The 21,939-nt window shown below is 37.7% G+C and overlaps 1 protein-coding gene across 5 annotated transcripts in view; it reads left to right on the plus strand.

Moving 5' to 3' along the window:
* The window catches only part of LOC106091965 (C-terminal-binding protein), a 79,235-nt gene that overhangs the window by 29,461 nt on the left and 27,835 nt on the right, over positions 1–21,939 (plus strand). For all 5 annotated transcript variants that reach the window (XR_009396969.1, XM_013258689.2, XM_013258690.2 and 2 more), the window contains exons 2-5: positions 7,697–8,718; positions 8,780–9,085; positions 21,451–21,711; positions 21,778–21,918. Coding sequence is in view for 4 of the 5 variants with exons in the window: in XM_013258689.2 (XP_013114143.1) it covers positions 8,524–8,718; positions 8,780–9,085; positions 21,451–21,711; positions 21,778–21,918 (903 nt within the window). In the remaining variant the exon portion in view is untranslated. The remainder of the gene's footprint in view (positions 1–7,696; positions 8,719–8,779; positions 9,086–21,450; positions 21,712–21,777; positions 21,919–21,939) is intronic.

The raw sequence follows: 21,939 nt of genomic DNA on the forward strand, positions 1-21,939 counted from the left end.
AAAAATGTAAACAAAGTTTTTCCGTCTACTATATAATAATTAAAATTGCACTTTCATGCAACCTACCACAGTGCCAGTTGGCAAACTTGGTACAAACCAATACTCATACAAATAAATACATGTCCACAACAAACGAACGAACACAGATCTATATTAAATTCATTGTTGTTTAATTTAAACAACGTGCGAGGGCGGACAGAAAAGTATTAATTTTGAAAAAAAATTTGATTTTTTCCGTTAGATTAGGGTCCGAACCAAACAAATAAATATTAACAAAAAAAAGTTGTTTGATTAAAGTCAGTGTTTTTTAACGCTTCGTAGGGAGGCGTTATTACTTTAAAATTGTGACAACCAAGAATTTCAGCGTAGCTTTAATTGAAATGCTTTACCGAATGTAAACATAAAACGGGGAAATGGAGCAATCCTTTTATATAAAGGAAATACCAATCAATTACCAACTTTTTGTGATAATTACATACATATACCCCGACAAATATGTGCATTGTGTAAAATTGCGTTAAAAATTCAATTATTTTTAATTTTGTTTATTTATTTAGAATTATCGCATGAAATTTCAAAGCAGTTGGAATTTTTTTGATAGGAAAAAATATTTCATAGAAAATATTTGTGCATTGTACAATATATTCCATAATATATTGTTATGTTTCTTTGTTTTAAATTTAATATTTATTACGATATTGGTTTGTCCTTTTGTATAACGACATTTTGGAGTATCCATGGTACAGAACCCACCTAATTTTTAGTGTTGCCATATGAGTTTTGTATTATTTCGTCATTGGATTTTGCAGGATCATTAGCGTCATGTAATGCTTGTATTTTCAAAAATCTTTGTAGATATTATGTCCCAGATATATTCAATGGGATTCAAATCCGTATTCATGGCTGGTCGCTTTAGTAATAGTACGTTTCGTGGTCTAAAAAAACCCTTTTCGGCCGTTTAACATGGAGGCAGCATTGTTTTATGGAAAATCCAAACAATTCGTCAACAAAGTCACTTTTGTTTTTGTTTATGTGGTCTTTATATAATACTGCATTCATTTTAGTTTGAACAAAGAGTATTTGTTAACTTTCCAAGTGTTCCAAATATAGCAAATACCCTACATGCACTCTTCTTAACACGGCTATAGTTGGAAGATTGTTAACAAAAAGCTACAATATTGCGGAGTGGATTGACTCCAGCTGTAATATACAATGTTTTTCAGTAGCTTATCTCATTTCAACAATCATTCTGCCCCCTTTCCTGAAAGTTTGTCTCCACGTGAATTTTTTGTTCAAAAATAAAAAAAATTATATAAATCTTTTTTTGCTGAATATTTCAAAAAAAAATTGGAACTTATTGGTTCTTTAGCTCTTCAAACTTTAATTTTTACTTAAACACATATATATATTTTCTATGAAAATTTTTAAAATTTCACAGATATCAAGAATAACGCGCCTTTGGATAAAGTTGAAAAGGATAATTGTTTATGGAATGGAAAAATGCCAAGGTTGCGAACATTTTGTTCTATAATTTTTATTCAATTACTGGCCTCATTTAGATGGAAAACAACACAATTTTTTGTCACATATAATTATTGTCTGCGTTATAAAATGTGCTGCATTCGATAGATTTTTTTTTAGTTTTCGACTGTCAAAAATTTGTAAACATCGAAAACGTCATTTACACATGTCTCATGGTGATCTCGTTCTGATAAAAAATATATACACTTATAAACATTTACCTATGCGTAATATAAAACGTATTCGTGTACTTCCAAATATTTTCATTTGAAATATTTCCATATGTTTTTGTCCATTGGAACTCGTCTTCCATTATTATATACATATAATAATATTAAATTAATTAATTAATTAAATGTTTTTTTTTTCTATACACTTAAAATTCCTATTCTCTTATCGGAACAGTCACCAAATACAATTTTTAAGGTCCTCATTCCAGGAAAGGGTTTTGGTTACATTAATTATTCATTTTCTATCTAACAAAAATTCTAGTCTCGTCGAACGTTGATACCAGGGTTTGATTTGCCGACTTCAAAATTATAACATCATAAAAAAATTAACAGTGCTTGATATTTTTTTTGACTATGAAAAATAAACAAGCAACAGCATAAGCCAAAAAGAAAAAAAAAAACAGAATAACTAAACTTGACATCTTTAGCAAACAGTTAAAGCCTTTAAAACAAACAAAGCTACATGAATCGGTTTGAATTGCTTAACTGCAAGCATTTAGGTTTTGTTTTAAACGCATCGAAATTCTGGCCCCAATGAAATTCTAAAATGATTTAACGATGTTTGGGTATTTGTCCGTAGGTATTAATTATGCCACAGCCTTTAAAAATCATAATGTTGGGCTGATATTTTGCACAGACCCGTATTTTTGTTGTACGAATACCATAATTTAGAATTTTCAAGAATCAAAGAATTCAAAACGAATGTTAAAAAGTGTTTTGTAAAAAATAAGTTAAAAGCAAAAGCGTACACAATCGATTGAAAGCAAGCCAAATCAGATTCATTGGCCATTCACAGTTCTCTTTTAAATTTTCTCTTCTCTTAAATTTCTTCGGTCTTTAATAATCTTTGTAGTTGGTGCTTCTTTAAAGTGTCGCATAATACACCTATCTCTGTAAGTAAGATAACGTATGCGGTAATCGATAAAAAAATTCTGTTTCTAGCAATATCGAAATCAATTGTCAAATTTCATTTTTCACTATAAATGTATCCTTCCATGGCATATGCATTCTCCACCGAATTGTTGGTCGGACATTGTTGGCGCATCACATATCGGTTTTGTAAATATGCAGTTTCAAGTAACAATGTGTCAAGGTTCTCAGGATTTGGAAGGGGCAGTTTCCATTTGGTTTTTCTCAGCAACACAACTATTGTAAATATGAAAATATTTTCTCCACCCTCGTACAATACATTTGTTTGGGAATTTCGCAACGTTTTCATTTGATTTCACTGCTGATAGAGCACATGCTGATTAAGCAGATTAAATATCAAATACAAATTGTGTTTAATTGGACTTATGTATGTATGTCTATAGATATGTATGTCGATATATAAGTTAGTTTTTCTGTGCACAAACAAATTGACTTATAAATATTCAATACCACATGTTCACATCAGAGATGATAATTTTGATACTTTGGTACTTTTTTTTTTGATACTTTGCCAACATCGAAAGTACCATGATATCCCCGCGAGTAATTAAGTACTTTTGCGACAATAACCAATTTTAATATGTGTATACGAAAACTTAAGAAAGGAGAGTTTTAATTCTATGATTGACATTGGCATTACCTATCGCAAAATACCTCCGGGGATACCTCCTCATATCATTGAGTGCTGTCCCATACAAGATTAAGCTCAACGAGAGGGAGCTCTATTTTATTACCGAGTTCGAATGGCTTTCTGCAGAGCGACACCACTTTATTAGTGTACACAGCTGATAACCTACGCATGTACACAGCTGATATAAATCTAGGAATTACATCAGAGGATAGTTGATTTAACTCCAGAGATGAAGATCCAGAAACACGAATCAAAATACCTTTTTTTGGGGCAAGCATCCGTGAACCCCCTAGGAGCGAAAAACTCCACCTCAATGGAAAGTGCTCCAACCTAGCCAATATGCATATCAAACGAAAGGTATTAAAAAATAGATTTTATTTTAATTTGTTATCTATTCAACCATATAAGTAAACTACGCATCACATCAGCCTCGGTGTACAACACACTGCTACAACAACAACAATTCCCTAGGTTAGAGCACTTCTTGTTGAGGGGCAATTTTTCGCCCCAAGGGGTTTCATAAGTCTTTGCGCCTTAAAAGGACATATATATACCACACTCAACATATTCATCGAAATCGAATGAATGCGATTTTCGTCAGCACAAAAAGCTAAATTAAGAAATTGATCTATATGGCGGCCATATCGAAATGTAAAAAATATTTAGAACACGCATAGGAGAGGCTGATGGAGGCCACCGTAGCGCAGAGGTTAGCATGTCCGCCTATGACGCTGTACGCCTGGGTTTGATTCCTGGCGAGACCATCAGAAAAAATTTTCAGCGGTGGTTTTCCCCTCCTAATGCTGGCAACAATTGTGAGGTACTATGCCATGTAAAACTTCTCTGCAAAGAGGTATCGCACTGCGGCACGCCGTTCGGACTCGAATATAAAAAGGAGGCCCCTTATCATTGAGCTTGAACGTGAATCGAACTGCACTCATTGATATGTGAAAAGTTTGCCCCTGTTCCTTAGTGAAATGTTCATGGGCACAATTTGCAATAGGAGGGGCTGATATAACTCATCATTATATCAAAATCCTGATGAAAATTACGTCCCCGAAAAGAAACATCTAGGGTTAGGTGTATATGGAGGCTATGTCAAAATATGGATGTATAAGGACCATGTTTGGAAAAAAAATAGAAGGGGCTAAAAGCAAGAAAAAATGGTACCTTTTGGCTTCAAAAAGTACTTTTTTAACTGGTTTTAATACCATTTCACCAATCCCATTTATCATCCCTGGTTCACATGGCGAGAGAGTAGACAAATAACTCAGCATTTTGCTCTTATCTCTCTACCAGCAGCAGCAGTAACAGTTGTTCCTGTGTCGTTAGCAAGTGAAATGTTATAAAAAATGTTTATTTTGTTTTATTAGCTTTGTCTGATAGGTTGGTATAAAATTTTGCACAAAAATTAATGTAACTTTGAAATTGGTTTATTTGACAGATTTACTTTACAGGACTGTTGAATGACCTATCTTAAGGATTCATTAAGTTTTGTGAATACGACCGTTTGTCTATTAGAATAGTAGATTTGTAGGTGAAATTGAGTAGATTTTAATGTATTTGAAGGAAAAATTTTGTAAATATACTGTGCCGCACAAAAGTACTGGCTCAGTAAGAACATTTGACGAAACCAACAAATATAATTCAAAACAAAGAAAGACAAATTCAAAAGTAAAATTATAAATTTAATTTAATTTGCTCGTTTATTAGTCAAGTCGTTAGACCATATGTGACTAAAACACTAGAAAATTAACAATTCATAAAAGTTTTCTTAAAAATAGGCCGCGTGCTGACCAATTTTTTTGTTTTACAACATACAACACTGTGCCAATACTTTTGTGCAGCACTGTATATACAGTGTCGTGCCAAACAATGAAAATTACTAGGGCACTTCTGCACCAATGGGCGATTGCATCTCTATAAAATTATTCCCGCTTTGTAGCTGTCAGAAAATGAGGGTGCAAAACAAAAGCAACGCTTTTTGCTTGTTGTATAGGTGAAGCAAAATTTAAGGGCTTTAATGCAATTTTTATGGAAAATTTTGTTCTGGGGATTGTTGAGCAAAGAGTTTACACAAAATGTATCAGTTTTTCTTTTGGTAAAAAATGATGACCTGCGATAAAAAGGTTGAGTTTCGTCAAATTTAATTTAATATATTTAATTTAAATAGCATTTCATTTCATTTATTAACCAAATATGTAATATAAAGCCAAAAAGGCCCATAAAATAATTACATACAAACATTTCAGTAACCTGAGTATAACAGATAATTAAATTCATTTCTTAACATAATGAGGTACTTTATTATATTTACCTAATATTTGGCTCCCCAGCCATTAAAAATAAAGAATATAAAAGAAATCCAAATGGAAGAGAGCGATAAATAGAAATAAATAATAGAAATAATAGAAATAAATAGATGTTCGGTTTTTAGACGAGTGCCCGCCAAAATCTTAACTACTGTTAGATAATTTTCAAGCAAGTAAATCCCGATACAATGGTTTTTGCTTGTGTTTGCAGGTTTTGCCAAACTTAAAAAATAGTGGATAACTTTTAAAGAAAAATATTTTAAAGGACGCAATGACTTGCAGATGCTAACTGATCTTTGACATTTTTATTTAAACATTACATCACTTAACATCTCGTACAAAGCAAGTAATTACAAGTTTGCCACTAGCCAATTCTACCTCTGGATCAATCCCAAGGCAGCCGGTTGTGCGTACCGGATTGACCCGATGAGTTTTTCATCGGCAAGGGCTGCCGCCTCAGTGTAAAACACACTGCTACAACAACAACAACAACAACCTCTGGATACTAATCCCTATTTGAACTTTTCAATAAAAACAATAAAGGATACAAAGCTCTCTTACTAAAACCAAAGGATAAGATTTATCTGTGTCAGTTATTATTTGCTAAATATAATTTATGCCTTTATCAGTTGCCCGGCACGAGATAATAATGAGCGGATAGTCTCAGTGAGAGGACGCGCGGCACCGGCTCTTGCGTAAATACTGAGTGCCTACGATGCTCAATATGACAAAGCGAGTTATTGGCGTCTTTAAATATCCAATGGCCATAATGTTCCCGCGGCGATCGGTCCTTTGTATCGGAACGAGCTTGCTCACCTATAGGAGCTAGACAATGATCACAACAACAATAATCAATTAGTTGCTTTTGTAGCATTGTTGAAAAAACAGGTTTTATATATGACTTTTAAAGCTTATAGTCAAGTAAAGTGGTTATAGAACTTTGTCTGCACATAATGCAATAGTCGAACTTTAGGAATATTTTCATCGATATGAAAAAACTTTAATTTTTTTTTTCGCCCAAAAGTACTTACCTACATAGGTGGATCTACCAAATTTGCGTGAACCATACTAGAGTGGTGATGTTGTTGTTGTAGCAGTGTGTTGTACGCTGAGGCATACAAGGGTGTCGAATCAAATGCCTTTCTGGTTTGAGCTTTCTTCATCTGATAATATGCGTATCAATGTCAACGTACGACACTTTAGATTGGAACTAGCTCCGATCTGTGTGGTGTTGTTCGTTGCTATCATGAGAAACTCTGGTGAAGGCTACCGGGCAAACGTCCACAGTTTGCGAATAATGGAATGCTCTATACGGAATCTCGGGACCGGAAGGGGCTTGCGAGGATTGCTACCTCCACCTGCAAATATGTGGATACAAAAACAAATACACCTTCATAACTCCATCTTGGTCTATATTATACGAAGAATTTCTTTGCATAAGTCCCAAACGTTTACAAGAGCGAGGTTCCAGAATACCATATTTTCGCCTGGTTGTACATAAAAAGCTTCTACCTCAGCTTGTCGCGATTTGTTAGCACACTTGTTTTTTGATTTTTATATACTTTGTAATCAATAGATTGTCTTCTGGTAACTAAGTATGAAACTCCATACAGTGGAAGGGTAGTGCATACAGCGGGACCCCCAGATGTTATTTATGTCCTTTTAGAAAAGTACGCGAACGACTTATAGTTGTTGTTGTTGTAGCAGCGTATAGTACATTGAGGCGGCAGCCCTTGCCGATGAAGGAATTCATTGGGTCAGTCCGGTACGTACAAACCCGCTGTCATGGGATTGAACGACTTTAGTAAGGTCTTTGGGATGACATTGATCGGTTGAGAGCAAGCAAAAAAATCATCGAGAAAAATAATGGGGTCAAATGTCACATGATGGTCAATTTAATGATGAATATGAGGCAATTCTGTGCACTTCGTTTTTTGCAGCATAAATAAAGCAAAACATCATCAGATGTGAAATGGGATATGTATTTAGATTTATATTTGTTCACAACATTGTCTTTACATATGCACAATTATAAATTTATACAAGTTTTTTTTTGTTTTGTTTTTTTTTAGCTTTTAACAGATAGTCATCATAGTTACTCCGACCGTGATGATGATCTGATACCATTCCTAATAATGGAGGACACAACATGAACAAGTTGTTCAAGCGCCAAAAACGATAACTGTGTGTTAAGCAAATGCAATTGGAAGAAGACGCCAAAAACGCCAATAACCAGAAAAAAGAAAAGTGAACGCCTCATCAAAACAAGAACAAAATTCCACAAAATTACAAAGACTAGGGCGGTGATAGGCTTCATTTTACGTTAAAATAGCAAGCACTTGCAAGAAAACAAAAACGGCAACAAACAACAAATAGAGCCAAACAACCACATAAGCCATAAAATTGCGAAACAACAAACAACAAAAAATATATTTTGATTTGAACTTGAATTCGAATTCCAAATCACCACAAGAAGAGCAGAATAGCAAAAAGGGGAAACTAAAAAATAATTGCTACATCATCACATTTGTTTGTTTTAAGATAGCCGTGTACATTATTCCTTTTTTTTTAAATTTTTCTACTACCACTAAATGAATTTAATTTTTAAGTGTTTGAAAACACATTAAAATATACACGCATACAAACTAAAAGGACAAGATATATACATACCTACCTACAGGCACCTAGGTTTTTTTTTTACAACTGGACAACAGCAAAGTGATAAGCGGGAAAGTATTTTGTCGGAGGTAAACAAACAAAACAAAAACGCTTAACAGCCAGCTACATATATTTAAGTTACGAACGGACAAAGTAAGAGAGGAGAAATAGTCGTGTGTCCAGACTTTTTTAATTCGCCTTTGTTGTCGTCCGTGCCTCCGACGTCGTCGACATCACCGTTATGGATAAGAATATGATGTTGCCCAAACGTTCTCGTTTGGATGTAAAAGGTCCATTTGCAAATGGACCTATGCAAGCACGGCCGTTGGTAGCATTGCTAGATGGACGAGACTGTTCGATTGAAATGCCAATATTAAAAGATGTTGCAACTGTGGCGTTTTGTGATGCTCAGAGCACTTCAGAAATTCACGAAAAGGTTCGTCATCAATAAATTCATATGTTCATTCCCTAATCGTATTTAATCTCCTATGACCTAGGTCTTAAATGAAGCTGTTGGCGCCCTCATGTGGCACACAATCATATTGACAAAGGAAGATTTGGAAAAATTCAAAGCGCTACGCATTATTGTCCGAATTGGCAGTGGTACTGACAATATTGATGTCAAGGCAGCTGGCGAACTAGGAATTGCAGTTTGCAATGTACCAGGTTATGGTGTGGAAGAAGTGGCCGATACGACAATGTGTTTGATATTAAATTTATACCGAAGAACCTACTGGTTAGCGAATATGGTGCGTGAAGGCAAAAAGTTTACCGGCCCCGAACAAGTACGAGAAGCTGCACATGTAAGTAGTGTATACCCTTTTTTTGTACGTAGAGATTGTGGACAGAAAACTCACTTCCAGTGGATGGGTTGGGTTGGTACAAAACATCACAAAAACTCCTATACTACATAAGGTCAAAGAAACCCTTTAAATCTTTTCTCTTATATATTGGAAGATTAATGTATTCCCAAACCCATCTTCTGAACAAATCTGTTTAGCCAGTTTTCAGAAATTGAAGAGATTTTACTCAACTTTCTTTTTTGCAACTAGTCGTATAAAAAATGTTGGAAACCCAACATTTTTTATACGACTATATTGTACTTTGAATATGAGGTACAACATAATATAATTTTTTTTTTTTTTGTAAAATTAAACAAAAATAAGCACCTATAGAGGGCGCAATTTCCACCCGATTAGGCTAACATATTGTACAATAATTTCTCTCATGACTTCCAACTGACTTTGTTTATCTTGGTTTTATTTGGTCTGTGAATTGATATTGCTTCTGTATAAATCGATCTCCTGATTTTTATACCTTCCACAATAGGATGGGGGTATACTAAATAATTTCGTCATTCCGTTTGCAACAATTCGAAATATGCGTCTAAGACCCCATAACGTGTATATATTCTTGATCGTCATGACATTTTAAGTCGATCTGTCCATGTCCGCCCGTCCGACCGTCTATCGAAAGCACGCTTACTTTCGAAGGAGAAAAGCCAGCCGCTTGTAATTTTGCACACATACATACTTCTTATTATTATTAGTATAGGTTGGTTGGGATTGGAAGTGGGCCAAATGGGTTCATGTTTTGATATAGTTACAATATAAACTGATCTTGGGTCTTGACTTCATGAACCTCTAGATGATGTTTTGGTATCATTTGGTTTAAGTCTCTAAGTATGGTTTATATCGATTCATAACCTGACATAGCTTCCGGTAAACTGATCTCCCGACTAGGCTTCTTGAGCCTTAACAGGGGAATGACTTCCAACAAGGAATGATTTCTAACAACTGTGCTAAGCATGGTCTATTCAGTTCATACTCTGATATAGCCGCCATGTAAAACGATCTCCCGATTAGAGTTCTTGAGCTCCTATAGGGCGCAAATCTTATCGATTAGGCTGAAATTCTGCACATGTTTTGGTATCGGTTCATAACCTGATATAGCTACCATATAAACCGATCTCCCAATTTGACACTCTGAGCCACTGGAGGGCGCAATTTTTACTCGATTTGCCTAACATTTTGGAGATGGTATTTTTCTATGACTTCTGACAGCCATGACAAATACGGTCCATATCGGTCAATAACCTTGATGTTGCTCATATATATATTGAAAACTTCATTCCAAGAAATTGGCAAATGCGATCCATGATGGAGGGTATATAAGATTCGGACCGGTCGAACTTAGCACGCTTTGTGCTTTGGGAAAATAACGATAGTATCGATATTTATTATTAAATCTATCGAATGTGGCGATTATCGATAGTTTACCAGCTCTAACACTGAGGCGGCAGCCCTTGCCGATGAAAGAATTCCTCGGGTCAATCCGGTACGTACAACCGGCTGTCATGGGATTGGTTCAATCGGCCTACTGTATAATTCCTATGTTGAGTTTGCGAGTTTTAATCAATACAGCATTCATTAATTTATTTCCATTCCATTGATTTTACTTTAGATTTTATACCAAAGAGTAGTTATACTACATGTGTAATCGTATTGTATAGTTCTTGAATTGCGATAGTTTTTTCCAACAATTTAAGGTAGTTTAATTTTACTTTTTCATATTGTTCGTTCCATAGGCAGTTTCTTCAAAAAATTCACATCAAATTCTTGGAAAAAACCGGCCGTTAAAACGAAAATATTTTTGTTTTCGAGGTTACTTTTTAGTAATTAGAGCGCACAGCGAGCCGATTACTGGCTTACTCGTATGTCCATAGTGGCATGCAAATTTTGCCCATGAACATTCCACTAAGGAACAGGGGCAAACCCAACAGGGGACACAATGGCAAGCTGACCTAACCGAGTGTTCACTCTTTCCTAGGTTAGGGGTTTAAGTGGCAGTCTGCCATCAGACTCACTTAGACGTTTTCGTCCATTGTGATACCACATAAACAGAAGAAGGAAGATGCCTTCCAGTTCCTACCGTTGAACCATCCAGACCGCTTTAAAAAGCCCAAGTTGCGAAAGATATGAGAACCTAAAGTGGAACAGAGGGTGTTTTATTGTCTCTTCTTCTGACCTGTCATGGCGGACACAATGACTGAGACGTTTGTTGTAGCCAGTGACAGCAAAGCAGTAGACCTCTTCAAGTCTAGATTAGGCCACAAAGTTTTACAATGCTTCAGGCCTGGTCCTGAAAACTTAGCTTACATATCGCTAGAGGCATACCCACAGATTCCAGTCTCCCTGGAATGCGTAGGGTAGTTCATTCGCTCTACAACTCCCTTGGATATCTCTGTGGCCCGGCACACAGAACAGGTGAATTTTGAACTGTTCAGCCATCTCGTTGAGAGATCTGCGACAGTCGAGGGCGGTTTTTGTGTTCAGAAATACGTTCTCCAGGGATTTAATGGCTGTCTGAGAAGATGTTAATGCCAATATTTGTTGTGACACCACTGCTTTAATTGCAAGGATCTCCGCTTGATACACTCTGCAGTGATCGGATAACCTTTTCGATATGACCAGTTCTAGACTTTTAGAGTACACCCCAAAGGCCATCTAGATCGTCTAGTTTGGAACTACTCGTATACTTCTATACGCCAAATTCTATCAGCCCAATTTTCAAAACTCCCTGGGAATAAACTCCTAGCGAATAAATTTCTCCCTAGAATAAAATGCTCCTATTCTGAACAGCTGTTTTATTTTGGCTCAACGTTTGACTATTATTTTTTTGGAAAAATGAACATAAGATGGTAAAATGAGCAAAACGAATTTATAAATGTTGCTAAAAAATTTAAAAACATGTTTAGTGTTACTTTTGATAATAGTACACAATTATGGCCTCACCATATTTCTGTGTTGTGATAACAACTTTCCGTCTTCATCCAACAATTATATGCTTCAGATTGGTCTGGTGGACAGATAATAGATTAATTGTGTCGTGTTGTTATTGTTGAAGCCACATTTTCATGTGGATGTGGCGATCCACGTCAAGCTTCTGTATGTGAGCAAGCTCCTTCCGGTCCAAAGGATAGGTCGCCGCGGAAACAGGTTGGCCGTTGGTTATTTAAAGGCGCCATTAACTCGCCTTGTCATAACGAGCATCATAGGCACTCAGCATTTGTGCAAGAGCCGGTGCCGCCCAACCTCTCACGTTGCAGCTTCTCCGTATGAAGCATTCCACAATCCGCAACCTGTGCACTCACCCGGTAGCTCGCAACTAAGCTTCTCGCGACAGCAATGAACACTACACAAATGGGAGCTCAATGTTCCGGCCTGGGAATTGGGCACACATCCTGCATGTAGGCGTTTTCCCTTGGCAAAAGGATTTAAGCAGGCTAAATCTACCGGAACGTTCTTGGGCAGAATACTTTAGTGTATAGTATAAAGGTTTGCTTCTCCTTCATCGTCATAAATGCTGTAGTGGTCTGCATCATACGCGGCTTTGTATAAAATCCTGCTTTTATGGAGCTAAAACTTGAAGATCTATCGACATTTCTGGGCGGCGAAAGCTTTTTTTGGTGGTTGGGACGGCTGATGGACATAGTGCGGCTGAAAAGCGACTTATGGATTTATTCCTACTCCTGTGGAGTACATGCTGCCAAATGTGGCGCCAAGTATTTTTGAAAAATTGCCCACGAATATTCCATTAAGGAACAGGCAGAAGACTTCTTGCATATCATTGCGTGCCGCCCGATTCTACTTTAAGCTAAATGACAAGGGATTCCCTTTTAGTATCCGACTCCGTACGGAGTGCCATTTAACGAAATCTCTCTACGCATATGGGTCTAAGAATATTAAAATATGAACCACATATTTTGAAACCTATGTAAATTCATATACCAATTCTAGAATGCTCGTATTTTGTCAAGTAAACCGAAAAACGTATGCAAATTTTCTATAGTGGGTACATGACATATTTAACCTGGAGAACCTAACAAAATTTCTACTTGATTTTGATGAAAAAGTGAGAAATGATTTCCGTACATTTCAAATTGTTTGTAAATAGTAAAAACTGGTACGATTTTTTTGTAAAACAATTAAATTCATAATTTTTTATCCTAATTCCTTTTTATTGGTTTTTTCATCATCTCATTTCGATTCAGAAATAGCTAATTTTTCCCTAGGAGATATTTCCCTTTTTCGAAGTTTGTTTAGAATAAGAGAGAAAGGAGTAGGGAACAAACTGTCAGTAGATTGTTATTCAGAATTGGGAAAAGGGAGTAGGGGAATTGCTATTCCGAATAGGACTGTATTTTACATCCATTACCAGGGCAGTAGTAGTTCCAATCGCTTCTATCAGGAATGGTGGTACAGTACTTTTTATCAAAAAGCTGCTCAGACAGCGTGTAATCCACATTGCCTGGAAAATAGTACATTGTATCAAGGATAACACAGTGTTCGTAGCCGCCACATGACCAAAGAGAAAGCTCCCTTAACGCTGCAATTTTTATAGCCACAATGTCCAGAGGCATTGGATGTAGCACTAAATTCAATGCATCAGGTGGTGTCGTCCTCAGTGCAGTGGATCCGGTTGACTATTGAACAGTAGGTGGACTTTTGAAGCGCCGTCCATCAGACCACAACGCCATATAGAATTATATGTCTGAAAACTGCAGTATATATTCAGTACATGACGAGCGGTCGAAACACCCCAACGTGTGACAATGACCCTCTTGCAGGTGTTTAGGGCAAGAGTGTCCTTTCTTGCTCTTTCCAAAACGTTGGATTGAATTTCAATTTCCTGTCCAGCAAAACACTCAGGTATTTTGCGCCTTCTGTGCGGAACATGGAACATTCTCTCCTCCCAAAGATACAGGTGCCATTGTATGTAAATTGTATCTACTGCTGAAAAGAGCTACTTCTTCCTTGTACTAATTTACGCCTAGACCACTTCGCTGTTGCACGTAGATTTGGGAAACTTCCCCACTGGCGGTTAAACTTTTCCCTAACCACTATTGCCATCTACTCAGCATACGCGACCATCTACTCAGCATACGCGACCAATGTATATCAACGAGTGGTTCTATTGTTTCCTCACTAGATATTGTCCTTACATTATCTGACTTCTGCATATACCCCACCGTAATATATCTCGAGAAACGAATCTTATTTAGCCTAGAGCTCTCAGATGTTCTAAATCTTGCTCAACTCCCCCTTATATTTTCTTAGCTAAGCCTTATAGATGTCCCAATCATGTGGTGCTCTTACGGCTTTCGCCCTGTTAAAGAGTTATCTGTAGTCCTTCCTTAGACCAACCAGCTCTGGGGTCCACCATGGCGGTCGCTGTTTGCGCCTTGGTTTGGCACTAGAACATGCTGACACAAGCGACTCATTCAGGGCCTTCGTTATCCACTTGACCATTATGTCTATGTCCTCCGCAGTTGCCACTTCCTTTTCTGGTCTGGAAGGGATAGACGTGCAGAATTTGTGCCGAAATTTATCGCAATCCGCCTTTCTTCTGTTTAGCCGAAGGACCACTTCTGCAGTATTTTCTCCAAGGCTAAAACTAATATACCGATGATCAGAGAAGTTGTGGTCATCCAAACTTCCCAATCGCATATTCTTGCGCTTATATCTTCCGATACAAAGGCAATATCTAGTACCTCCTGCCTGTTCCTGATAATAAAGGTCGGTTTATTCCCTTGATTACAAATTGCCAGATTTCAATTTCATAATATATTCGACAAGCAGCTCACCCCTTTCGTTGCCATCTGAACTTCTCCATATCTGGTTGTTGTTGTAGTTGTAGCCACATTTTCATGTGGAAGTCCAAAAATCGATCGCCGCGGGAACAGTGTGGCCATTGGTTATTTAAACGCGACAATAACTCGCATTGTCATATCGAGCATCATAGGCACTAAGTATTTGTGTAAGATCCGGTGCCGCATGGCCTTTCACTAAGACTCACCGCTCGATACCGCTGATTGTCCCCGACTGCTATAGCAGCTACTCCTTTTGGAGCATTCCACTATCCGCAACCTGTGAACGCGCCAGGTAGCTCGCAGTTAAGCTTCTCGTGACAGCAATGAACACCGCACAGATTTGACCTCAATATTCCAGTCTGTGTGGAGCTAACATCTATCCCGTGCCGGGCTCATATCTAGTGATGTGCATTTGTAGCGGCTTAAAACAGCAACTCAAGGCTTGAAGATGGCATCTCTGAATCGTGTGCCATATATATGGAACCCAGTCAGTAATGAGACCTATTCACTCTTTCCTAACTGCACTCTATATTGCCAGTAATCGGCTTGCGCCCTTTAGATACTAGAAGTAACCTCGAAAAACAAAATCGAAGTCAGAAATTCCGTGCCACTTACAAAATCCCCAATTGTTTTCCATACCACGCCCCTACGTTTGTTCATGTCCGATAAGTGCCGGTGTCTGTTTGAAGCGAAAGCCAGGCAATGACATAGGAAATGTTCTAACGTCTCATCATCTTCCCCACATGCTAACACTTGCAGCACCGATTTTACATAAGTGAGCTCGCAGCCCTATATGTCCTGTTATGATACCGAAAGCTATCTGACCTCCTTTTTACTTTCTTTCCATTAATAGCCTCGTCTTCTCACGATCCGGATCTCCCCATAGGATTTTTGTCGTCCTACAGACCGTTTCGCTGTTCTACAGTGTTACATGCGCATTCGTTGCCCATGCCCTGCCTCCCATTCCCCCGCTATGGCCCGTCACTCAAGTGATGTGGATCGCGACATCCTTATCAGGAGGGTAATGAAACTCCACGACTGTTTGTGACCTTACCATCCTGGTTGTTATTGCCCTGATAGCCAGTTTACTGTCCGTAACGACACACCGCGATGGTGTGATGTGATGGAGACCTGCCCCAATCCTCTGTCCCTTTTTCCATCACCTTAAGTCTTTAAGTAAATTTCTGAATAAGGTGAATACGCGTTACAATAACTTTTCAACTCTATCCCAACTGCATTCGGAATTTATACAAGCGATAGAAATAGTGGACAAGTGGATAGGTTGTTGTTGTACAATACACTGCTACAACAGCCCTTGCCGATGAAATACTTCCATCGGGTCAATCCGTTACGCACAACCGGCTGCTGTAAGAAAGTAGAGTCTCAGTGAGAGCCTAGCACTGAGAGGCCGGCCGGAACCCGCTCTTGCTTAAATACTGAGTGCCTATGATACTCGATATGACAAGGCGAGTTATTGGCGCCTTTAAGTGACCAATGGCAGGCCATCGTAGCGTAGAGGCTAGCATGTCCGTCTATCAGACAAAACTTTTCAACGGTTGTTTGTCCCCTCCAAATGCTGGCAACATTTATGAGGTGCCATGAAAAAACTTCTCTCCAAAGAAGTTTCGGACTGCGGAACGCTGTTCGGACTCGGCTATAAAAAGAAGGCCCCTCATCATTGAGCTTAAATGTTAATCGGACTGCACTCATTGATATGTGAGAAGTTTGTCCCTGTTCCTTAGTGAAATGTTCATGGGCAATATTTGCAAATGACCAATGGTCATAACGTTCGTAAGAAGCTTGTTCACCTATGGAGCTTGACGAGGATCGCCACCTCCACATACACCACCTCCAACAGAACAACTTGAGAAGGAAAGTAGCATACTCACAACAACCAAACTCAAGTAAGACTCACTCAGCCATCGAAACAGCAAATGAATGAAAAGAAGGTAAACAAAATGCAAATAAAAGAATAAATTCAGAACAAATACAAGAACAAAAGAGATCGAACAATACCTCAAACGAGACAATTTCTATAGATGTATCTGAAGCTCCACTCACCGAAGAGATAAATATAAATAGATATACGCCTGTAGATGATAAGGTGCAGGATGTGTGCCACGCATACAACCAGGGACAACAATTAATCTATTTATCTGTCCGCCAGACCACTCTGGAAGCATCTCATTTTAGACAACGGTTGTTGTATAAAGACGGAAAGTTATTTTCACAACACAGAAATGTCGTGACAAGCTGTAGGCCATAATTGTGCACTATTTAAATACAAAAAGTATTTTTTTTAAGTAAATAAGTGTGAGACCGGGCGCCACCGGCTCATGCATAAATACTGAGTGTCAATCGTAGGCTCTGTATGACAAGGCGAGTTATTGGCGCGTTTAAATAACCAATGGCCATCCTGTTCCCGCGCCGGTCGGCCCTTAAGACCGGAATGAGCTTGCTCACCTATAGGAGCTATAAGAGGATCGCCACTTTAACATATAGACATGTGGCTTCAACAACAAAAAGGAAAACAAACATTACAAAAGCAACACTAAACATATTTGTAAACATTTTAGCAACCTCTATAACTTCTTGTTAATTTTTCTATTTAATGTTCTTTTTTCCAAAAAAAAAAAAAAATGTGAAAAATAATATATAGTAAAACAGCTGTTTTGGAAAATTCGAAATTCCTCTTCCAAATTTGTTCTCTTCCATTCAATCGGAATGGGAGAAATTTATTGAAGGGGGAAATTAATTCCCTGGGAGTTTATTCCCAGAGAGTTTTCAGAAATGGGCTGAAAGCTTTAATGCCAGCTTTTTTTTAACCAACATCAATAAGCGCAAAATCCGAGTGTTTTACAGGCATAGATTGTGACACGAATACATACTTGCACAAGATGTCGAGACTCCTTCATATCGCCAAAAACATTTTAGAAGATTATGGATAACTTAACCACACTAGGGCATTATTTGGAAACAGCACAATGAGGGAAACTCAGTCAACTCAGTTATGAGAAAATTGATAAGGTCATAGCTGTAATAAAACTTAAATTTATATTTATCTGTTTGTTTTCAAATACAACAAGATAACAATGATCTTTTAATTACATTATCTGAGATATCAATTAAAATTAACACAATTCAACAAAGTTTAGTATACAAAGTAACGTATGTAATATATATAATAATATAATAAATTAACAAACAGTTTTTACCATTATAAAGATTGTCTGTTTGCGCTTTCTTTTTCGGTCTTAAAATCTTTTTGAGATTCCATGGCAGGATACTGTCCGGCTTTAGAACATTGTTTAATGCTTTCTATTCAAAGAATAGTATAGCAAAAAGACATTTAAAAGTCAGCAAAAGTGTGTTATTGCCCGTATCGCGATTTCATTTTCGACCAAGAAAAATCATCAGCGGGAGATGTCAAATGGATCATGGTGCTTTACATCCATTTCAACTAGAGTAAGTTGTAAAGCACACATCTGAATTTGAACAGGTCTCTTTAAGACAATTTGATCCATAAGCGCAATAGAAAACATATCAAATCTTACTTCCCTTATTCAAATCCAACTTATCCAACGAAGCCAATAGCAACAAACACAAACACTTTCTGCAAAACTTTTTTATTCTTCGCACGGCGGTTGATACTGGACTTAAAATCTTATTGAAAGCATTAAACAATGGTCTAATGCCAGACAATATCCTGCAATGGAATCTCAATTATGAAGATTATTAACGACTTTATCAACATGAAGAGTTTTATGATAGCTTTTTTAATTGAATTCACGTTGCCAATGACGATGGTAAAGGGCTCCATAATCGGATTGAAATCAGCATGCGATGTCGAGGCATCATTACTAATATCCTGTGAGTTGTTCTCCCGAATTGTAGCTTTTGGAACATATATTCCGGACATTTTCATATACTATTTTATGCATAAGTAACAAATTCTTTAAACCAAGAAAATCGCTAAATTTCATATTGTATATTGCAAATTGCAAATTTTGCTAAGAATATTCCACTAAGGAACATGAGCTTGAGCAATTCTATCACATATCAATGAGTGTAGGCCGATTGTTGTTGTAGCAGTGTGTTGTACACTGAGGCGGCAGCCCTTGCCGATGAAGGACTTCATCGGGTCAATCCGGTACGTACAACGGGCTGCCATGGGATTGAGGCCGATTCTAGTTTAAGCTCTATGATAAGGGATATCCTTTTTATAGCCGAGTCCGAACGGCGAGCCGCAGTGCGATTCCTTTTTAGAGAGAAGTTTTTACATGGCATAGTACCTCATAAATGTTGGCAGCATTAGGAGGGGAAAACCACCACTGAAAATTTTTTCTGATGGTCTCTCCAGAATTCGAACCCAAGCGTTCAGCGTCATGGGCGGACATGCTATCCTCTACGCTACGGTGGCCTCCTTTATACAGCATAGGCTTTTCTTAAATGGCGAAGAGCTTTCAAATCGACTTAAACCATGAAGGTATCTTACAATAGCATTGTGAGCTTCTCCAGTCGTCTAGTCACATTTGCTAAACAGTTCACTTTCATAGCCGAGCACAGGCAGTAGGTAAGTTTTAGCCAGACGAAGACGTATGTGTTTTGGCGTAAACGATTGTGTCTGGTACAGACACAATTGCAATTATGTGATCGGTGCCTGTAAGTTTGAAATTAAGAGACAGTTTGGATGATTTTTTAGGGTTAATATGAAGGTAATTGGCATGAGCCCAGTTAGAAATAATGTCCAGATGTTCATTGATTTTTAAAAACCCTTGATGTATTTCAGATTTGGGAAAACTCAGAGCTGAACATCATTAACATATATATGCTAGAGGAGTATGTGGGCCGAGGCGGTAGGTTGTGTATGTACATAGAGACAGTGGTCCCAAAATCGAAGCCTGTGGTACACCATTATTTAGTTTAAGAGAATTGGACATTAGATGCTTAATGACAACAGACTGAGTTTTTTGGCGGTTTAAACAAGCTAAAAACCACTCTACGATTTTATACAAAAACAAGTAAAAGCGTGCTAAGTTCGGCCGGGCCGAATCTTATATACCCTCCACCGTGGATCGCATGTGTTGAGTTCTTTCCCGGCATCTCTTCTTAGGCAAAAAAATGATATAAGAAAAGATTTGCTCTGCTATTAGAGCGATATCAAGATATGGTCCGGTTTGAACCACAATTAAATTATATATATGCGCCCTTTGGGGACCAAGAAGTAAAATAGAGAGATTGATTTATATGGGAGCTGTATCGGGCTATAGACCGATTCAGACCATAATAAACACGTATGTTGATGGTCATGAGAGAATACGTCGTACAAAATTTCAGGCAAATCGGATGAGAATTGCGCACTCTAGAGGCTCAAGAAGTCAAGATCCCAGATCGGTTTATATGGCAGCTATATTGAATCATACTTGGCACAGTTGTTGGATATCATAACAAAACATGTCGTGCAAAATTTCATTCCAATCGGATAAGAATTGCGCTCTCTAGAGGCTCTGACTTCTTCAAGACCCAAGATCGGTTTATATGACAGCTATATTAGGTTATGAACCGATTTGAACCTTATTTGAAACAGTTGTTGAAAGTAAGAATAAAATACGTCATGCAAAATTTCAGCCAAATCAGATAGGAATTGTGACCTCTAGAAGCTCAAGAAGTCAAGATCCTAGATCGGTTTATATGACAGCTATATCAGGTTATGAACCGATTTGAACCTTATTTGACACAGTTGTTGAAAGTAAGAATAAAATACGTCATGCAAAATTTCAGCCAAATCAGATAGGAATTGTGACCTCTAGAAGCTCAAGAAGTCAAGACCCAAGTTCGGTTTATATGGCAGCTATATCAGGTTATGGACCGATTTGAACCATACTTGGCACAGTTGTTGGATATCATAACAAAAAACTGCGTGCCAAAATTCATTAAAATCGGATAAGAATTGCGCCCTCTAGATGCTCAAGAAGGCAAGACCCAAGATCGGTTTATATGGCAGCTATATCAGGTTATGGACCGATTTGAACCATACTTGGCACAGTTGTTGGGTATCATAACAAAACACGTCGTGCAAAATTTCATTCCAATCGGATAAGAATTGCCCACTCTAGAGGCTCAAGAAGTCAAGACCCAAGATCGGTTTATATGGCAGCTATATCAAAACATGGACCGATATGGCCCATTTACAATACCAACCGACCTACACTAATAAGAAGTATTTGTGCAAAATTTCAAGCGGCTAGCTTTACTCCTTCGGAAGTTAGCGTGCTTTCGACAGACAGACGGACGGACGGACGGACAGACGGACGGACATGGCTAGATCGACATAAAATTTCACGACGATCAAAAATATATATACTTTATGGGGTCTCAGACGAATATTTCGAGTAGTTACAATCAGAATGACGAAATTAGTATACCCCCCATCTTATGGTGGAGGGTATAAAAATATATTATATATATTATTTATATTTACATATGCATTTTTTCTTTTGCTTTGTTTTTTTTTAGGGCTGTGCAAGAATTCGTGGAGATACATTAGGATTAGTTGGTCTGGGACGCATTGGCAGTGCAGTTGCATTGAGGGCAAAAGCATTTGGCTTCAACGTAATATTCTACGATCCATACCTACCAGATGGTATTGATAAATCGTTGGGTCTAACACGCGTTTACACTCTGCAAGATTTACTATTCCAATCAGATTGTGTCTCGCTGCATTGTACACTCAATGAACATAATCATCATTTAATAAATGAGTTCACAATTAAACAGGTCGGTGGTAGACAACAATGGCCAATGGTTTTTTTTTTTAAATTAATGTTTTTTTTTCGTTTCCAGATGAGGCCCGGTGCATTTTTAGTAAACACAGCACGAGGCGGTCTGGTAGATGACGAAACTTTAGCACTTGCTCTTAAACAAGGTAGAATAAGAGCCGCAGCACTGGATGTACATGAGAATGAACCCTTCAATGTATTCCAAGTAAGATGAAACACAATGTAA

This window comes from Stomoxys calcitrans, chromosome 2, assembly GCF_963082655.1.
Source record: "Stomoxys calcitrans chromosome 2, idStoCalc2.1, whole genome shotgun sequence".
Taxonomy (NCBI): Eukaryota; Metazoa; Arthropoda; class Insecta; order Diptera; family Muscidae; genus Stomoxys; species Stomoxys calcitrans.